Below are 22,031 nucleotides of genomic sequence, written 5' to 3'. Positions count from 1 at the left end.
ATCTTAGAAATTATCACTTACATATACTTCACTACAATAATTAGATGGAATTTTCAGACAGTTTATAATCCTAAGTAAGTAACTCTTCACTACTAAAGAGTTTTGAAGATGTAATACTGTCCTGGAAACATGACACACAATCACACTAGGCATGGAAAATAGAACTACAAGCCTTAGACAATGAACCACAGCAATACACACAGCTGCACATGGTAAATAAGACATTAGCCTGAAGTCAATAAAAACACAGTACTGTTTCAAAAGAGCAGAAGAAATTCCACCTCAGCTTGCTCTTCCAGCTGAATTAAGAATTAAAAAAAGAAATGCTGTTAGGCATACCAATCAACGCTTGTGATAAATACCTCAACAGAAGGAAACTTGTAACATTTACTCTGGCAGTGCTGGAGGGGAAAAAATTGCACCTTCACTCAAAGTGGTCCCAACTCAATTAGGGTTTTATAAGCCAAGAAAAAAAGAAACTCCAAAGTGATATCAAAATCAGTGGGATTTTTTGTTTGTTTGTGGTTTTGTTTGGAAGTGGGGTTTTTTTAGTGTTAACCAATACCTATTACTATCAAGTGAAGGGGAAAAGAATGGAAATCAGGCCAAATTACTAAGCCAGAGCAGAAAGAAAGAATGCATGTGTGTAGGTACAAAAGTGAGAAACATAACACTCTGCACCTTGGCAAGAGACAGAAGAAATCTGAAATATTTCCACAAACACACCAGCAGGGACAGTAAATTCTTCCACCTCCTTCTCCCTCTGCCTCTGAGTAGTTTCTCTTTACCAGATGAGGCAAAAATCCCCAACGTGCTGAGAAGGCTGGAATGCTTAAACGTCTTTTTTGATCAAGTAATCAAAAAACTGTAAATGTCTACACGAATACAACACCAGCAACAAGGTAAAAACAGATTCTAGACTTCTCTGAATATTAAAATGATTCCACATTAGCTGGGCTCAGTGCTTTTGGCCACACAATACTATGACTGTAATTATCAGAAAGTGATGAATGATCATACAAAAGGGCAATAATTGCTACAGATCATCAGAGAATTACAGATTAACCCATTTAACATTACATTTCCCAACCAAGTTACTTACAAGATAGCAAATTTAAAATAACTTTATACTCAGAACAACACAGGATAGACTTGGTTGCTCTTTACAAGCATGGATTAGACATGGCCAGTGCATCCTGCACGTCCGACAAGACTGATGTGCTTGCAGCCTGACCTTTTTTCATATGCCAGCCAAGACAACATGTTCCTGTAAAGCGGCTACTAAAACACACAAAAATGCTCAGGCAAAATTCAGTGTGGTACCTTCACAGCCTACTTTGGACATCAGATTTAAACATTCAATAGATCAGGTCAGCTCAACACTAACACTGATTACTTATATGTCTTAAATAAAGACTTTGATTTATTAAGTAAGCAGGTCATAAAATGTCAAAATTCTGCAAGAGTGTTGTAGAGTAGAATCAGCATTTGAATGTACTGCAGAGGGTCTAATTTGTTCTGTCCAACCCAGATTTATTTTAACAAGAACAGTGCCTTTTACCTGTTCTTGAGCAGGAATTATCAGGTTCACTGTTTTAAGCTTCATTTGCAATCCTTTCCACAAAAGGATATAGAAGGTACATCAACAAAAAAACAAAGACTAAATCAAGAACGTCATGTAAAAACTCATCAATCACCTTATTCATCAGAAATGAACATAAACTATGCAAAACATCTCTTCTGCTTCATTCATCAGAGCCCTCAATTGGAATAATGTCTAAAATTTTGTGTATCACAATACAAGGAAGGTAAGGACCAAAGAAGCTCAAGGAAATGCTTTAAGAATGACCAAAGATCTGGCAATGAAGATACAGATACACTGCAAACATCCAGAACTTGTTTAGAATGAGAGAATCTGCTCTCCAGTACCAATGTGGGCAGGATACAAGCACTAAAAGGCTTTAATTGCAGCAGGAGAATTTTCAGATTAGATGTGAGCAGGAGACATTTCAAGTGCTAATGATTATAATTAAACCATGTAATACCTTTCAATATTTAGAATAATTTAATTCCATGACTATATCAATCTGGTACATTCAAGAACAGGCTGGAGAAATTTTCTCAGATTTGCTAGAGACAAAACCAACCAGCTTTTTTTTGTAAGGCAGCCAAAAATCCTATCTGAAATCCCTTTTTTTTTGTTGTTTCTGAACTGCAAATCATGTAACACACCCTACTGGCCTTATCCTTGCAAGTTTTACTTGATTTATTGCAGCACATGATAGTGAAATGAATATTACTCTCCCGTGAATGTGCAGATCTGTTAATTAGACATCTGCTTTTACAGATTACCAGATGTTAAGCTATTGCACCTGGGACCAATGACAAAGAGGAAAAACACAATAGTATAAACTCTGCAACACAAATGCACACAAAAAAGATAGAATACAAATCAGGGAAAGGAAAGGGAAAAAGGGGAAAGCTATGGCTGTCTACTAATTTCTCTTTAAAAAAATGCAAACACAAAAACCAAACCCCAAAAATGACAGTAATTCTCTTGATCCATAGGCTTATGAAGGAAAGGCCCACAAATTTTGCTTGAATTAGTAAACTAAATCAAGAAATAGCCAGTCCTTGCTAGAGGGCTATTGTAATCAAATAAGGAATTTGCTGCTACCCTTTAACTACCTGTGGGGTTAGAGAGTTAAAAGAGAAAGCAAATTAAGTTCCAAGAAGAAAATCAGTAAAACACTGTCTTGAAACATTCAGAATATCTAAGCTTGAAGGACATCAACAATGGGCACACTGCAGAAACCTCCCCTTGCCATGCAGGCAGTTGTGCTCACCAGAAGGTGATCTGAAATGTCACATGTACCAAATTCAAAAGTAGGCAACTGGAAAGGAAGAAAACTTTCTATTTTAGTTTATTTCTATTTTTCTGTTTAAAGAAAGTACTTGGAAGCAATTTATACGAAGGAACAACTCATTTCCCACAGAAAGGTGCCATTCTCATGTCAAGTGCAATTTTCAGATTTTTCTTCTCCATTTGGTTCACTTCACTTTATTTCTCAAAATTCTCAGTTTTCCCAGAAACCATTTCTATTGCTGTGGTAAGTCTTCTAATCTGCTGCAAGGGTTTCAGATAGTGAAATAAATTAAGACCTAAGTAGAGAAATGCAGCAGACAGCAGCGTAAGGATCCAACTGTAACACCCGAGACTAAGTCTTTATGAAGTATTTTGGAATTAAAGTTCTTTAAACACAAAAGAGAAATAAAGAGGTCCTCCCTTCTCCACACCTTCCCTTATTATGTTTTCTATTATATTTTCAATTTTTTTAAAAAATTCTTAACTAATCTCCACCAAACCTCTTCTACCTTGATCTTGCTTGACTTTGAGGAAAACTCTTACACTCAAACCACAACTGAAAGATCTGTCAAACAGCAGTATTTTTCCTTCCCCATATTGCAGTTTTGGAAACTGCTACAAAACTGAACTATCAGAAGTTTCCTTTCTGTATCATGTAAATCCAAAGTTAAATGGCCAATCAGTTCAATGTGTAAAAGAAGCAAGAAGCAAGCATCATAGTCCTACATACACTGATACTTTAATTTAAAGTAATTTCAAAGAAGAACCTGCATCCCCAGTAAATTACTCCAGGTCCCTACACCTAGAATCTGGCCTTTAGAAGAAATACATTAAATGTGTGGTCAGCCTACTGGAAGACTGTAGTTTTGTGAAGCACTGTGCCAAACTGAAACTATTCCGCATGCTTAATTCCCTCTTAGAGTCAAAACAGGACACACTGTGTTAGACCTTACCCTAGAAATCGAATACTAAATTAAGGATTGCACAGACTTCAAAGACCACATACATATTTGCTGATTTAAAATGTGAGATAGAAATAAAACTCAACTTCAATTTTGCTCAAGTTAAAACTGCTTTCCAGAACTTTAGCAAATTAATCCTTGCTCAAACAAATACAGCAAAGTGTAACACACAATGTCTATTGGAACACCAAAGGATGGTATTAGACAGTATTTGGGTTACAACCACCAGATTCTTAGTACCTTGTCTGAAGTAATGCCTCCATTGGTGTTAGGCGATCCTGCAGCTGCCGGGACACCGCAGTCAGCAATGCTGCACAAGCTGTGCTGCATCCTGCCAGATCTTCATCCTTTACATAGTTCAGCAATACAAAATACCAATACACAGATCCTGCATTAAAAAAAAAATAAATTAAAAATTCACGTGAAACATGATATAAATTTTCCACTGAGAAAGCGTACTTTGAAGGATAATCAATGGAAGTGATAAGTATCTAATGGTTACTGAATACAGACTAGGAGATATTCTACCCTTTCCCCTTTCTTAAGAGACTTCAACTAAGAATCATTCTGTCATCATCAATTTCTACAGGTACTTCTGATTCTCTTATCAACTAACACATAATTGAAGGGAAAAAAGGTTCCCAAGAGACAGACAGCTTTGCATACTTCTTTCATTGCTCCCGCTCAAAACAATCAAAATGCTCTTGATAAATTAAGGTGCTCAGCTAGGGGTTCCAATCCCACCAGAAACAAGCCATATTCCAGATCCAACTCCTTTCCTCGTTTCACCCTCTGGTTGTTGCTGCTGTCTCCTTAACCTTTATTTGTAATCTGTATTGGAGGCATTGCTTCCATACAAATCATTTCCGGGAGCACAGCACAGTGGTTCTGTACAGAAACATAAATCTCAGCTTCCTCCTCCTCCTTGCCTCCCTGTGCATTCCATACCCTCCGTAGGACTGTGTTAAGTGTTTTGACCTGGGTGGTAGTACAACAAGGCTTTTGAAATGCAAACTAATTTTTCTGCAAGACCCACTGGTGATGCCAAGCAACAAACAATTCAACAATGTCCTAGTGTGAAAAGCAAGCCTTGCCACCCAAAATACGAGGGTGAAATCATTTTCCCATTCCATCTGGCATTCCAGATGCTTCAACAAGGTGCTAAGACACCGTTACACTGCAATATAGATAAGGAAGAAATTTAATTTAGTTTGGATTTCCTTGCAGTGCAGAAGAATCAGAAGTGGATTGCTAGTTAAACATCATTTCGATAGCCAAGTTTCCTGTTATTAAAAAATAACAGACCACCCTGACTGTCACTTATGTCAACAGAATCTGTTGCTGCTCAACACCTTTCAGAATTCTTAGAAACCTTACTTAAGCTCTTCCAAAAATGTCAGCCTTCACACTCTGGTTTAAGCAAGTTTATTTGCTTAAAATTCCACCAACTGCAAATGTCTGCCTCATGACCAGACCACTCCAAGGTGCATTTTGAACAATTACCGCATTCTAATTTCTCAAGAGAGTCCAACACAACTCAACAAACAACAAAGGTACCGTGTATGTTTATGACAACAAACACTCTGTACGTACCACCCGTGGCTGCAGCAGGCAAAAGAGGCATATTGTCGAGTAAAGCCTTTAGAAGAACTGAGCCAAACCCTTGCTGACTCGGGTCACACCTCCCATTGCTACAAAAAAAACCACAGACATTTTAAAATTTAAGGAAGTAAGAATGAAGGATGAAATCTCCTCTGCAAGACGAAGCGGAAAGACTGATGTTCTTTGCAGTCATACCATAAACATGTATTTCCTGAACAGAACATCTACCAGATCTTGCTGCTTTATGAATTCAATGTCAAACAGTAACAAACACAATGTTCAGTTCAGAATGCATGCCAATCCCCCAAACACAAAACAGAAATAAACAAAAATAAATATATGCAAATAATTAGCACTGACCTGATGCACAGTGCAAGAAATCGTGCACATTTGTGAGCTATGCTCCGCCCAGCTTCAAAGAAGCAAACACGTATAATATCAGAGACACATTTACGTGTTTTGGAAAGCAAACTGTCATTTCCCTCCTTTGAGCTGTGAAAACAAGTTGCATACTTTAGAGAACTATATAAAACTATTGTTTTTTAACTAAACTAATACTGAGAAATAGCCACGATAGTTTGAACATAATTCCTCCTTTACCTGCCAGGGCCATTTGAATATACTCCGGCCAACCAACAAAGTATGTCAAGTACAAGACTCTGAGCATGTTCTGTAGTCAGACTGTCCTCAGTCTTCTTGCAAAGAGTGGTGAGCAGCTTCTCATGAAACTCTGAAAACTGTAACATGGCACACCGTTGAACTCTGTGGAAGAGGGGACAGAAAGAAAAAACAGAATTATCCAAGATGGCCATTCTCCAGCTTTGTATCCCATTTTAGGAGCAGCAAACAAGACAATCCTAGCTGCAAGTAAAAGCAGTAGACAATCATATGCAATACTTTCTGTGCACACATTCCCAATCATCCTGTCTTCTGCTCACAGAACTTCCTCCGTTACAATACATCTTGTAAGCTTCTATGAAATTTCCCCCCCCCCCTTTTAACTTGTCTAGCAACTTCTAAACCTAAATAAACTTTCACCATCTACACAACTCTTACCAGCTGTTTGCACATACCTCTTGGCAGCCTCGTTGCCCTCTTTATGCCAGTTACAGACAGTGCCACCACTGCAGGGTGGCAGCTGGTAATACACTTTAAATACTGTACTACCTGCATCTGGGTCTGCAGTACCAAACCAAAGACTTCAACCACTTCTTTGTTAGCTAAATTTGATTCTAAACTTTTTGACAAATAATGTAATTTCTGCTGCAAGAAACAAGGCAATGTGGAAATAGAAAGGGAAGATGCTTTCTTTAAAAAATGGATCTGTTTTACCGAGAAAACTTATTTACATTCGCCTTTTGAAGTCAGGCAAAAAACCCCACTCAACATATAATTTCATGCATGGTGTCATTCTACCACAACTTTCACAGCATAGTGCCCACTTACTTGCAATTTACAGTATTTTCCATCTAAAATAAGCTTATGAAATGACAACTTGAAACAGTATCTTGACCTGAGGTATTTCGAGAACTAAGCTTTTTATGAGAAGCGCAACTAAAGCTAGTATTTCTTCAGAATTAAAAAACATCTACTAACCTTTCCTTTGAAATTGAAGTTTTTTTAAATCTTCGAATTGTTACAGAGACCTCTTGAAGTAAGTCACAGCCTCGCAGATTATCTGATTTTCTTGAAGAAGTAGTAGCTTCAATTTTGCTAGATGGCTTTTCCTTATATTTTCGGAAAAAATAACATTCATAAATCACATTGGTTCTGATTTATTCTTATACTTTGTTCAGTGAAATGCAAGCAGTTTGCTAGAATCTCTCTGTTTAAGCATTGTACCAAAATAAACTATTTTTATTCACTAATTGCTTTGATATAGAACAATACACATCCACACACACACATCTTCACAGTAGGGTAAGACCTATCAATGACTGAAAACACTCAAGGAAACAGAAGTCTCAAAAACAAGTGTTCAGATTGTGAAAGTGGCAGAACAGACCTTTTCAATTAAACGTGCACAAAAGAAACTACTTAGGAATCACGAACTCCAATTCTTGAAGGTGTCAACACAGTGTCACCTCTTTAGAAAGTAGTTTTTAATGGATTTTAATTCTGCTAACAGCTGTTTCGTTTTCAGATGACATGAATCATACCAAGTCTACAACTAACACACAAATCTTCCTTGGCTATTCATTACCTTGCCTGCTGCAACTTTTGCCAACAATGAAGCAAGTGAATGGCCCTTGTTCGTCTGAGGTTTTAGAGGAGGTATTCTAACCACTGGTCTAATGCCACCATTGCAGATTTCTTCTGTTCCTCTGTCATTCACTGCTTTGACATGAATTAAAAATGAACGATACTTGCCACCAGCCATGCCTAAAAGTGGAGAAGAAAAAGGGAGGGGGGAGAATTTGCACAGTTTAAACAGATTGCAAGTTGTAAACAGAACAGATCAACCACGTTAATTACAGTAGTTTATCATCTGTTTGAAACAGCAACTCACTATGGCGTTATACAGCAAAATTTGTGAATGCAAAAATCAATAACATACCTATGTCTGACCACAGCAGTATGAGATGCACTTCAGTCACACAAGTTTCATGCAAATAGCATAAAAAACAGGTTTACCTTTAACAAGCTTTGGACTTGTTAGTGTCAACATTCCAGCATGTCCTGATAGATCAAGTCCAGTAGCCAGCCATACTGGACCACAAAGTATATCTTCCTTGTGCTCCTCCAGAAATGCACACAGTCTAAGACCTTACAAAAACATGAGTAATATGGATCTGAATTAGCCATGATAAAGTCACAAAATCTGACCATTTGCATGGATTAAAAATGCACCATGTCAAACTCTGATCACTAAATACATATAACTTTACATAAAAAATTACTTCAAGTTCACTTTAAGACATTTTCCAGTGAAATTAATTAAGGTAAATGACTGTTTCAAAACCATTTTCAGTTGCATTATACGGATTCATATATATGTCGACTGGCTTATAAAAGCCATAAAATACCCAAGTGATGAAATAAAGAACCAATATATACAGAGTCAAAATCCTTACTGGCTTGTTACTGAAGCAGGACAACATTGTTTAAAATCAAAACAAAACAAATAATAAATTTAAAACAAGGAAGGCTTTGTTTCTTCTGTGGGATATACAAATTATTGAAATCATCTTCACTCATCTGCTGCTCCTTTCTCAGCATGAAACACCTCCTTTCAGCACCTTTAACACCCCTGTGATCCTTCCCCTCATCCTTTGTAACCCCTCCTTTCTTGGAGCCACAGACTCATAGAACGGTTTGGGTTGGAAAGGCCCTTGACAGTCATGCTCTACATAAGCCTGATTACATGAGGGAAAAGAAGGTGCAAAGGAAGACTGTTGAAAGGACCAAGAAAAAGAACCATAGCTCTAGAACTGAGTCACTCCAACTGTCAAATTTTAGTCTGCAGCTCTCCTCACTCAGACCCACTCACTGCCTTTCACAGCCCAAGACATTTTTTGGAAGAACGCAAGTTAACTAAAAAGTTACAAAAACAGGCACAGTGTGACGTGGCCTAGCTATGAATTCTTTACGTTCTGCTCCTTATTTTCTTGGTTTCCTGCAGCAATCTCTACGAAAGCCAGGTATGCAAAGAAAAGTTATATTAACAGTAGCCAAAAAACCAAAGTAAAATACTGCTGAAACAGGATAGCAATTTAAGTTAGAAAGGTGTCACAACAATCTACTTGATTTCTAAATTCAAATAAACAGTAATCTGCTTGTAAGCACCAAGCCTCCCTAGTAGTTTAGGACATTTCTGGTATATTTGTGTTAAACTTTCAACTCATACAGCAAACAGACCAGAGAGAAAAATAACTTTGAAGACAGCTGAGAAATTATTCTATTTTAATGCCTGAGAAATTTTTTGCAGAGGAATCCAAATTTATTATTAAAAGAAGAAAAAAGCAAGGTCCTATTTTAACTGAAGAATAACAAGATCAATAGAACTTACATTGTGGTTCCTCTACATCCATATACTGCATTTCTTCACTGAATTCCACCAGTCCTGGTTTTCCATTTCTCTCCACTTCAATATTATGAGCTGGAGATAAAGGAAATGTGATCTGTCTATCTACTGCTGCTTCTGGAAATAAAAATATTAGCATGATTTCAAACACTGTTCAAGGCTCAGGAAAAACAGAAGTGGTAGTTTTCACAGCAAAATTATCGACTTTCTGCCCCCAACAATATTTCTAATACAAACTCACAAGCATACAAAGACACATTTTCCATATGGATTGAAGTTGCAGCAAAAAGTTAAAAAAAATAGTATTTCTGAATGATCTGTAAAGAGCCTGTTTTGTTTAAATACTGCCCAAATTCTTTTCCCCTAATAATCAACTGCAGATTACTCCTAAGCAGTTAGATTCCAGTACTGAAAATTTAATAATTTAAACTTAAAATAACTGGATTGCTCCTGCTGAACATCAAACATTATTTTGGTAATACTTAAACACAGCCCTTTTTCCAATTAAATGGATCACATGAATTATAGATGAAGAGGACATGCAAGCAAATTAACAAGCAGCATATACAGTGAATTAACTGCCAGACCAAAACCATTAGTTCCCGACCGGAAGAATGATGTCTCTGGCATTTCCATTACTACACACTACATATTTAACTGTTTCCAGGGCTCGTGTCATTAAAAAAAATATGACCGAATAAACTCTGCCCTGCACACCCTCCCTACATCTCATTTTCTTAAATTTTTAGTTCCTTTCTCTCCCCATGGAAAGAGGGAAGTTGGGGGGGAGTTAATTGAATTTCAGTCTGAGGTTTTTATACATTTCTAAGAGCCATCAAACAATGTTGAATATTACTTCTCCCTAGGACTGGAACATTTTGGTTAAGATCTATCACAGATATAAATTATCTAGCTTCATCTACCCTTATAATGAAATCATTAGTGTCCTATTATTCTATTCAATAGTGCACAGAAAAAAAGGCAAATGTCACTAAAGTCCTTTTCCAAAACTCAAGAAATTGAAAAACAGAAGGAAACAACTGCAATGCAGCTACACTTGGAGAAGATGTTGGTTAGTTGTGGATCTCCAATCCTACTGAATAAAAGAGAAAAAAGACTTTGCCAAGGCTGCCTCGCAGGTGCTCCCACATTCCCCAGTCCTTTCCAGACTGCCTGACCCCCCATCCAATGTCGTTTCTACCTTGTAACAGAAAAAAGCAAGTCCCAGTATATTGCATGTAAGGAAGTGAAATGTCATTTTTCTGGGAAGAGCTCTATCATGTCTTCTGATCAGTATGCTCCGCTGAAAAACATTCAGAGATCTGGCAATTTAGTTCACAGCTAAATCAAATGTCTCCAAGGAATTACCAACTCATGGAACTGTTTGCTCATTGTGTTTAAAATTGAAGCATTAAGGAAAAGAATTTAGCTTTTCTTCTATTGTTTTGTTCCATAGGTGAAGATTTTCAGATTAATTCTGACATCCAGTTCTGCAAATGGACTGAAATCATGCTGAAAACAAAGCAGGTTCCATTCAGGAGCGAAACAGGGAGAATCAACTCTGTTTTTTTCTTTCATAGAACAAATTTCTTCTACATGTTAAAATTAAGGTTTTACAGCAAGCATTTAAAAAAAATATGAAGAAACTGAAAGAACAGCAGTCGACTGCTGTCCTGCAGTCACAGTTAGCACTTCTGTAAAATCTAAATCATCTTGAACCCTAATGGAATAGGCTTTTCTCAAACAATATTACTATACTAAAATATTTTGTCCTTGGGAAACAACCGGTTTACAGTATTTAAGGGAGCATCCTCAGCACACATTTTTTGTTGTTAAACACTGGGGGATGCTACGGAGTGAAGTTTTATGGAAGCATGTCAATGATCTCTGAAATGCCTATATTCCTTTTTGAAATTTACAGCTGTTACTCTTGTGTTTAAGTGGGATGGTCTTATTTAGCAATTAAAAAATAGGAAAAGGGGGAAAAAAGGGATTTTATGATCATGCTTGCTGTTCTCCTCAACACATTTTATATCCAGCAAACAATTTAATAATATCTGACAGCAAGATTTCTCTGAAATAGCCAGTTCCCAGAAGCATTTGAAAAAGAGGTGGCCAGATAAAGATAAGCAATTAATGCCGCAATAAAAGGAGTTGCAGAATGTAACACTTTCAACTCCTAGCAGACAAGGCAGCAGGACATGAAATGAATGCTCTCACCCCAGAAAAATCCCAGTGGAGGCACTTCCACATCAAAGAACTGACATCTCAATTTATGCTATCCCCTCACAGGTTCCCTGAGAGCTAGTAAGATACAGAGTCCAGTTAGGAGCCTTCCCAAGACAAGAGTGTTCCTAACTTTGGTCTACTCTGTCAAAGCTGCAAGGAATAGAAGGTGAAATGATACTGCAGCTTTCACATAACTTAGTTAATGAGCCAAATGATGAGAGAATTCCCAAGGAAGCCACAGGACTTTTTACTTCCATCAAGAAAAGCGTTGCTATTTTCTCACTGGTAAATAATCACCTTCTGTGACTTGGAATAATTTAGTGCTTTTTTTTTTTTTACTGTATTGAGACCTTAAAAGAGCACCATTTGTTTAATCAGTCAATCTCTAGGATGATTTACAATTGACAACTTATTTTTAATGACTGTAGGATTCATGCAGTACAGAATTATAATTGAGTTCAGTCTTTTTGAGCTATGTACTTTTTTTGTATAAATGTCATGATTTTGAAGCTGTTTACCCAGTTTGTCTCCCCAATTTACATTCAAGCATGATAATTGAAAAGAGCCCATGATAGTGAGAAACAGAATAAATCAATTAAAGTGAAATACTTAAACAATTACAAGCAGTTTTTCTGAAATAGGTTACAAAGAATAATGAGTTTGGGAAAAGAAATAATGTTTAGAAAGGTATCCTAGTTTTCTCTTACCACTGACTTTTCCTAAGCCTGGAGCTTTATTTTTCAGTAAAGTCACTTGAATCTGGGGAATGTTTGTGATGTTCGAACTCAAAACAAATTTGAAGTCCACATGGCCAACCATACAAGCTTTTGGTAGAACCAGTTCAAAGACATGCTCATCCCAGCTGTTGCTGTGAGGAAAAAAGAAAACAATGACCCAGTGTACAGAGAAAATTCCAATCACACAGGCAGCATCACACAGTCCATACTGCATCTATGCACACTCTTTAACAAGAAGAAAAACTTATTTTGCGTTAGTTGACATCCACACGAATTTCTGAAGTAGCAGTCTTTCAAACTTTAAAGCTTTAAAGCTTTCAAGAAAACCACATTAGTTTTGTGAAGAAGATGTTAAAATGCCAACTGATGACAGGGAGAAACAATGTTCACATAAAAGCAGAAGTGGAAAGATTCCCTACCTATTACCTTTATCGCAGTAAGGTAAAGGTTTTCATACCACTAGAAATACCAGTTACTTGTTTCCATGAAAAGAAAGTACAAGAACAAAAAAACCAAACACAATACTAAAAGATCTATCAATTAGTGAAGTGTATGAAAGCATGATCAGAGGTACCTACCTTGCAATCTCTTTTAAGCTGCCCTTATCCATTCTTTAACACGTACCAATGTCACTTCCCAGTGGTACAAAATCAACACACAGGAGACTCAAAATACCATTTTCAACTTATTTTTAAAGCACATTTGATAATTCACACAGGATGAAAAGGGCTTCTTACCAGGTGCACACTCAGAAGCCTGTGCTGTGCAAAAGGGTACAGCTTTCTTTTATTAAGTCACATTTTTGTTTTGAAGACAAGTTTGTTTTACACTGAAAGGGTAAACTTGAGGCAAGTACCCCTTGATGATCCATTCCATAGTTTGATACACTGGGGTTTGCAAAAAATAGTTCAAACCAAAGAGGAATGATATTAAAACTAATTATGTGCCAATTCTCCTGTTTGTGTACATTTTAAAATTAACTGAACTTCTTTATCTCCTTAATTTAGCAGTAAATAATTTTTTTAAATGTAACTTTGATATACATACTTAGTTGTATAACTGAGAACACTAAGAAACTGAGTATACTGCTATAAATACTTTTGAGGCATCTTTCTAACATCTAATCCACATAGAGGTATTTTAACTTCAATAGCATGCCACACATTGAGTATTGTGCAGAAAACCATTTTAAAATAGATTAAGGAACGGTGCAAATGTATTTACTTCTTTACGGTAATACCTCTGACGGCCAGATTGCCTTCAGACACAGGTAATACAACTTAAAAGATTTCAGGCACAAGTAATGAAATGGCATGCCAGCTTTCCAGAGCAAGCAGCATAAAAAAACAGCTTTTGGGAGGAAAGATGGACAGAAGCAAAGGATGAACAGAAGCAAATTTGTGGTTATGATTCAAGAAGTAACACTGAAGATTTTCTGGCTAACTGTACAAAGAACACAAGTAAAGAAAATATAATGAAAACTTACCCCACTGCTCTGGGGGAGAAAAACCCTAAAACCTCTGTTAGCAACTGTAACACTAAATATTTAGAATCAGTCATGCCTTTCCTCTAGCTTGGAGAACACATAAGCCAGTGCCAAAGAGAGAGAGGTTTGGGGGTGGTTTTTTTGCACAGCATGGACTAAATAAGACACTCAAAGGAGCCAAACTTCTGAAACACAAAGTAATATTCTGCTCATCCAGTTTTAGTTAATGATCTGCTACAAACTCAGAAATTAAAAATAAAATACTTTGTCTGCAGCAGTCTTTTGCAGTCTATGTGTAACACACAGTGCACACAGCCACAGTGAATTACAAGTGTTATTTGTTTACCCCGGAAATCTGTTTTTGACAGAATTGAGCAGCAGATGCTAAAGAGGCACATATGGAATAAAGAACCTCCATGAAGGTCTCACATTAATCCAGCAGTTAAGAGATCTTCTTATACCCCTGGCAGTAAGCTTCACAATCTAATTCTGTGATTAGTTAAAAGACTCCCCTTAAAAGTTTTCTTTTAATATCTCATAGGTTGCTTTAAGTACATCCTTTATTCATGTGCAAAGTTTCAAAGTAGCAAATTAATTTACTTCCTTATTATTTTCTGATATCTTACTTATCTATCCTAAATATCACTTTTCTCTGATAATCTTATGCAAAGTCTTCGAGGAACTCTTCTACCTTTGAAACCCTTCTAAATCTATAGTACCTTTCTAATAAAGAACATACAATCCATACTATGTTCTAAGCACCAATATACCATCATTCATAATTACAAGATATTTTCCAACACACTTATTCATTCCTTTTCTAGAACATCTAACTGATCTTCCACTGCAACTGAGCTTTGAACTGCAGAGACATTTCCAGAGGTTAAACACTGGAAAGAACATCAGTATCTGATTCTTCCTTCTTTCATGTATTTCCAAATATGTCTCCATGAGATGAATACATCCTACATAAATTTAAGATAAAGCCAGGAAACTCAGATGTCACTGTTTAATCCATGCATTTTGGGAATTCATGTACCTCTCTTTTACAAGAATTAACCTCATTTAACATTCCAGTTACATGACACCTGAGGGGACAATACTGATATTTAGATAATTCACAGGGTAAACCAAACTCTGCTTTTCCGTTTTCTTTGTTGCACAGTCTTTTTAAAATAACAAAGTAGGATTGTAATATAGTGCCATTTTCTAAAAAAAAAAAAACAGTTACAGGATTATCTCCTTCTATCTATTTGAGAAACAAAAGAATTACCATATCAAATTGCATTACTCATCCATCTAACACTGTAATCCCACATCGTGATAGGTATCAGTATGAGGCACTCAAAAAGGAGATAAAAGGAACCTCATATTAACAACCAAAAAAATAATCCAGAAATCAAAAAGTTTCTTCCCAGATAACTTTTAATTAAGAGCTAACATGATTTTCAATCTTAAGATTCTACCCTAAGAACAAAGGGACTGTAATTTAATCATTTTCATCATGAGTCATATAGCAGCTGTCAAAGATTTCCAGTACTAAACCAAAACTTCTAACTTTTTCTCTTTACAACCCTGTTTTATTTAGCAGCAGGCATAATTCTTTTCCTCTAATGAAACATATTCATAAGCTAATTTTCCACTTATGCCCTTCCAATTAACAGCTATTACCCTTCACTGCTTGCTTCCTTGTAACTTCATATTGATAGCTTTTTACTTTTCAACTGTTGCTCAACACATTTGGATAATCAACAGTTCTGACTGGAAGTTATTTTGCAAAGAATCACCTCCCTTCCACTTGCTACATACGGAATATTTGACTTACACAAAGCAAAACCACAAGATAAATTAAGGCTTTAAAGTCTATAATGCATTACAAGTTTTCAACCGTAGCTTATGAACGTTTATTTAAAGCAAGTCCAGGTCCTGTTATTTGTCAGCCCTGGAAATGCCTGCATCTATTACATGTTTTCCCACCTGGAATGCTTCATTATCACATGCTATCTTTCAGTTGTTTATAGGACATGCTTTTTATTTTGCACCAGACATGACCTCTAGCTTCCCTAGCACCCTTTGGCCATTTCATTATTTTCACTCTATTGCTATTTCAAGTCTACGTGACAATCCAAATGTTACAAATCAGTGGAACAGATGTGTAGCAGTCTGACCTAAAAGATCCTGTAGCGTCTTATGCGCATCCCTTAATAAAACAGAAAAACTTCTATCTATATTTTGTTTCTGCAAGCGTTTTTAACAAAAATCTATGCAAAGCCACTTCAGGTAGGTTTTAAGCAATCCTTCAGGGAGACTGCAACACTGCTGTAGTTGTATTAAGGAGCCCAGGGGAATTCCAAGTTCTCATGTCACATATAAAAAACTAAGTCCTGCTACATATACCATGTTGGTGCAGTTCATTTCAATGAAAATACTGCCTAAACTTTAGCACTACGAGGGCTCTAGAGTGGTTTAAATGTCTCATATATAAAGATTCAACTCGAATAGACAAAGTCAGATTCTACCTTTATATTTTAAAGTAAACTACGATATGATTTCATTTAGGTCAATTAATTAGTCACACTGGCATCCACAGTTTATATTTTCTGATTAAATAATGTACTAAAAATGTGCTTATACATAAGAAGGGTGAATCAGACTTCTACAAAAACAATCAAGAATATCTCTAATTCTGGCAAATGTGCTTGTATATCATGTAATGACCACATTTGGCAAATTAAAATCCACCAGTTCAAAACCCGACTTTTCAATTTGTTTCAAGGTCCACTAAAATGCCTCCGGCAATCTCACCAACACCTAGAATGCAAACTGCCAAACGGGGATCACCACCTTTGAAAGCACATGTTCTTAAACTTTTACGCTAGTTAAAAACAATTAAATCGCATGAAATTAGTAGCAGTACAGCTACACCAACTAGTTAAGCAATGCACACAATTCCTCATGCACGGTTCCCCTACGTACCTGTCCGTCTGCAGCTTCCAAGTCCGAGTGTGCTGAGCTGCATCGCCGTGGTGCTGCTGGTGCAGGTGCTGAGGGTGCCGCCTTTGCTGCTGCTCCTGCTGCACTTCCACCCAACACGGTGGGACGGTGGCTGAAAACCGCGGCGTCAACGTCTCAAAACGGGTCAGTTCCACCAGGGATGTCAGTGTCTCGAGGGAGAATGGCTGGTCCACCAAAAGATCAACTCCTGAATAATTACAGCACATACATTCATTACTACATAGATCATTTTTTCCAGAACATCCTATAAAAAATAGTTCAAAATAGATCAGAACTGCTACAGGGAAAATGAACTACAAAGTCATATGAAGGTTTTTTAGTCAAAAAAGAGTAACAATAAATTCCCTCCTGCCCCAAAAACACCACCCTAAACAAACAACAACTAAAAACAACTACAAAAAATCCCAGCACAAGCAACCAAACATCCCAGCCTTGAAGCTTGTATCCTTTGAAGGCAGCTCACTTGGAATAAATTTTCTAAATACTGAGAGCTCTGAGCATGCTGTCTGGGATTCTGCCAGAGGCATCAGGAATAAGTAATTAGACAGCCATACTTTGAAGATGTAAAGCTGATTAAACATTTTTTTAATATCCCTGCTGACTCAGTTAAAAAAATATGTATATTTCATAAAAACAGACATACAGAATTACTGTGCATTTTTATCACTGTTTAAAACATTACTTTGGCCCCTGATTATCAATATAGACTTATTTTATAGTGGATTACTAGAACATTGTGGAAGGTTCCAAATTTAGTTTACAAGAGGGGTAAGTGAAAAACAAACATTTATGTTAAGCACTTTAAAGACACTGGGCCTTGACAATTATTTTGTCTTCTTGTCTTTTTATTTAGGCCTCGTACCAAGGAAACAAGGGTATTAGTTAAAATATTGAAAACTAAAACATCTCAGGAAGTCAAACACCTAAAGGAACCACAAAGAAACCAAAATTTGATAATCAGATTTTCTCAGACACACAAAACCAGTACCCAAACTAAAACTCCCAAACCAAATCAGAAACAGACAAAAAAACCCAAACCAAAACAACCCTGAACAAAACCCAATCAACCAAAGGACCCGAACCAACTTAACTTGAGGGAAAATAAGACATGCACAATGTATATTTTCTAGTATTTTGAGCATTTTCTTTTAAAAATGTGTTTTGAAGGAGAAGCTTTTACTTGTAAAGAAATCATGGTTTTCAAAAGGAGAAAGTTTGCTACCTGACTACTACTGTCACCACTTGGGGTGAGGAGATAATAATACACCACCACAAATACCACCCTCCCCGTGAAGCCTGAACCTAGAGAGCATCTTGAAAAACAATTCAGGTTGCGTTTGAGGTGAGACACTTAGATAGGTAATAAACTCACTCTCATTGCAACCATAATAATTCCTACTTTTCAGTCTCAGAGGCAGGAAAATGCCAAAGAAAGTAGAAATGCTTTAGAAATTGAATTTCAATAATACAGCAAAGACCTTCACTTTTTTAACTGCCAAATGTGAACCTCATTAGCTGGATGACACTGCAATGAGAAGTGAGATCATTGCTCAAACTGTACAAGTCTATCTTTGAGCAGACTGGATTTTTCTGCTTCATTCTCCTTGCTCCTCCAACAGAAACAAAACCAAATTCTGAGTATTCAGAGCAACCACATACATGTAATCAACCCCTAAAACTGAAAAATGAAGGACTTAACTTTCCACTGCTGTCAAGTATACTTAGCTTGTTTTAAAAATTACAATACTTTTATTATATTCTAACAAAGCGTTACAACAAGACAAAGTTCTAACAGCACTTGAAAATTGGTTTTCAACTGGTCAGGAAAACATTCTTTTTTAACTCACTTTGAAAAAAAGCATTATTTTAGATTACTTCATCACAAAAAAACCCTCTGCTCCTTAAAAGGAAACAGTTATCTAAGATTGTTATATGAGTAACTGATTTTCTGTTTAAACAATAAAATTTAAAACACATCCAGCTTGTAAATTCAGGCTGGAAAATAAAATGCAAGAAACACATTCTAGAATGCAAACAATGGAGAAAAATAAACACACAAAGTCCACAATATAAAGGAACAATATATGAATAGAAGTTTCTGCTTGTTGCAGGAGTTCATTTCCCCAAACAGAAACCTTTCTCTTGAGCTGCCTCTCTGTCTGAAAAACACACTAAGACAGAAGTGGAAAAAAACACTTTTTCTGGTTTTTAGAATGTAAGACCAAAAGAGAAGCAACAGTGATATTATAAATCAAAGGCTGATCACGATCCACACAAGTACTGACAACCTCAGTACTGAAGAGGTTTACACAGCCCTATCATTCTCATAAATGCTAAGGGTCCTGTATTATTGACTTTAGCATCCTCAAGAGTTCTGCAACCACTGTTTGGTTTCAACAATTCCCACCCAGATCCCTCACTTCGGCACTGGCTTCTTATGACTATTAAGCTTCTCTCAGAGCTTTAAGGGATTCAGTTTGATGCCACAGCAAAATAGTGCTCAGATTATCTGATTGTTACTGTGTACTTAACAACTCTTTGGAAACCATTACAGAACAAGAACAAGCAATACTACAATGTCTAAACTACATGACTACTTAAAGGAGAACCTGCAGCTTGTGGACAACCTAAAGATACAGATACTTCGAAGTCTATACATAAATAAATCAATTTCTTATTCCAGTAAGTCATATTCAAGGCTATACTGAAGGCAAGATGGGAATGAGATTTAAAAAAGAGAAAAAAAAGTTCCCTTTTTAGTACTGGCAGAATTTAAACAGTAATGATCATCTATTTGACTCATCAGTATAGTCAGAGTTACCACTTGCTTTGAAGTCACTTAAGTCTGCTGATAACCTACTATACAGTGAGTGCATCCAGTGAAGGACATCTATGTCCTTGACATCTATATTCTTTTTTTGTTTTATTTGCCATTAGCAAAAGAAGGGTGCATAAGAAAGCCATAGACTCCCCCCCGCCGCCCCCCCCCCCCACATGTACAATAGTTTATTTTCTAGTGATCTTCAAACTTCAAGAATGGCTTCTTTGGTGTAAAAGAGGAGGAACAGGAGAAATTCAGTCCTCAAACCAACTGCTGTAATGTTTCTTACAAATAAACTTATCACAAAAAGCATCTCTTCCTTCTTTCAACTAACTCTGGAGGAATAAAATGAGGGTCACACAAATACAGTCTGCCACACTTAAAATCACATGTAGAGACTGGAAAAAGTCAAAGTGTTTTGTTTTGTTTTTTAATCAGGAACTGCTGAAGTGTTATGCTTGTACATACCCAGTGACAGACACAAAGGAACTTCAGAACTCTAACTTTGGAGAGCAAAAAAATTACAAAGCAGCATGCTATTAAATAATTGCAAGTCATGTCCAGATGCAACTTTCAAAAATGACAAAAGCATTTTTGATACATGTACACATGTGAAATTTACCTGTAATGCCTGGACTAGAAGGGTTGGATAAGGGCTTGGTGCCTTCTGATGACTGCTCTACGCTTTTGGAAAGGGATCCATCTACAAGTATATCAGCTTCATCGATGTCATCACAGGTCCCTCCAATCTGAAGGAAATGAAGTTCTCCACCTAAAATCATCACAGAAAACAGAAGAAGAAAGTTTGGATAGGCATACAGAAAAATTCAACTCAAAAGACAGGCTTGCACTTGAACTGCTATGCACTTATAACAATATTTATGCAGGACCTGAAATCAGTGAAATCATACAGGAATACTTATTTTGCTTTACTACTACTAATTTTTTTCAGGGCAAATGCAAAACAGAACTACACAAATACTGCAGGTAAAAGGTAAAAACTATATGGGAGGGATGGATTTTAAAAGGCAATTAACAAAGGCAACCTCAATAGAAACCAAAATTCCTAACCATTATGACAATTCCCATAACCCAAGTTATGCTTATAACAGAAAATATTCTGCTATGTCAAGTGAAGGCCTATACTACCTCATATGTAGAGTGCATAAACTTCCTTTTAAAATTCAGGATCTGAAAACTGAAAATTAAACTAATTTCTCTGAATTCTCCTAACTAAGGAGCTCCCCACATATTATTTCATCAAACCTAGAATTAAAACACTGATCAATTCAACAGAGAAAAGAGCAAAGTCCAAAATTTTCAATGGACACAATGTATTAATGGAAGTTTGGAATCATTCAGGGAGCTTGCCCATTAGTCAGCACTACAGATACACAACAGATCAATTCTGTCATTTACAGAGAAGGCATAGAACCAAAGAGCGCCCAGATCGTCAGGTCCAACCATTAACCCAGCACCGCCAAGTCCACCACTAAACCACGTCTCTAAATGCCACATCTGCACATCTTTTAAATACCTTCAGGGAGGGTGACTCCACCACTGCCTGTTCCAATGTTTGGCAACCACTTAAAATATTTTTCCTAATATCAACCCTTCCCTAGAGCAGCTTGAGGCCATTTCCTCTCATCCTGTCACTTGTTATTTTGGAGAAGAGGCCAACCCACACCTCACTACAAGCTTCTCTCAGGTAGTTGTCCAGAATGATAAGGTTCTCCCTGAGCCTCCTTTTCTCCAGACTTAACAACCCCAGCTCTCTGAGCCACTCCTGCTCCTTGTGCTCTAAGTCATGGAGAAGGAATGTTTAACTTTACATAATGCTGGGGGGGGGGGGGGTGGGGGGGTGAGAAGAGCTGTTACCAGTTCCAGAAGTTACAAAATGTCGAATCAGTAGGATTCAAACCAAGAGGCAAATCCAAGCACAGGCTTTATGTAATTTTTCTGAAAAATTACCAGACTGACCTTCACCATCTGACTAACGTTATGACAAACTCTGTTATACAAAATATCCAAGTAATCTGACACAAAGAAACACAAAGAAATACAAAGAAATAAAACCCCAAGATAAAAGCAGGTATATGTCCTGTACTGCGAGCGGTGAGGAGCGTGAAACAGAGTGATAGAGGCACAGGGAGGCAGAGAGAGTGTGTGAGGCACAGAGGGAACTTGCTTAGTTGGGAGTTTTTTATGAGATCTCACTAAGAAAGACCTGACAACAAATGGCTTAATAAACTCACTTCTTTATGAAGACAGAATAACAAACCGCTCAAA

At 36.9% G+C, this 22,031-nt stretch overlaps 1 protein-coding gene across 2 annotated transcripts in view; it reads right to left on the bottom strand.

Annotated features, from left to right (window-relative positions):
- The window catches only part of BIRC6 (baculoviral IAP repeat containing 6), a 175,602-nt gene that overhangs the window by 119,776 nt on the left and 33,795 nt on the right, over positions 1–22,031 (bottom strand). For both annotated transcript variants that reach the window (XM_066178597.1, XM_066178596.1), the window contains exons 11-21: positions 20,365–20,514; positions 16,883–17,108; positions 12,391–12,551; positions 9,440–9,571; positions 8,065–8,196; positions 7,634–7,812; positions 7,027–7,157; positions 6,031–6,192; positions 5,791–5,922; positions 5,422–5,519; positions 4,069–4,216 (exon numbers count right to left, since the gene is read on the bottom strand). In XM_066178597.1, the coding sequence (XP_066034694.1) occupies positions 4,069–4,216; positions 5,422–5,519; positions 5,791–5,922; positions 6,031–6,192; positions 7,027–7,157; positions 7,634–7,812; positions 8,065–8,196; positions 9,440–9,571; positions 12,391–12,551; positions 16,883–17,108; positions 20,365–20,514 (1,651 nt within the window). The remainder of the gene's footprint in view (positions 1–4,068; positions 4,217–5,421; positions 5,520–5,790; positions 5,923–6,030; positions 6,193–7,026; positions 7,158–7,633; positions 7,813–8,064; positions 8,197–9,439; positions 9,572–12,390; positions 12,552–16,882; positions 17,109–20,364; positions 20,515–22,031) is intronic.

This window comes from Chamaea fasciata, unplaced genomic scaffold, assembly GCF_029207755.1.
Source record: "Chamaea fasciata isolate MVZ Bird 193981 ecotype frontalis unplaced genomic scaffold, bChaFas1.0.hap1 SCAF_3, whole genome shotgun sequence".
NCBI lineage: Eukaryota > Metazoa > Chordata > Aves > Passeriformes > Sylviidae > Chamaea > Chamaea fasciata.
The sequence above is the reverse complement of the archived record's forward strand: the minus strand, read 5'-3'. Positions and strand labels throughout refer to the sequence as shown.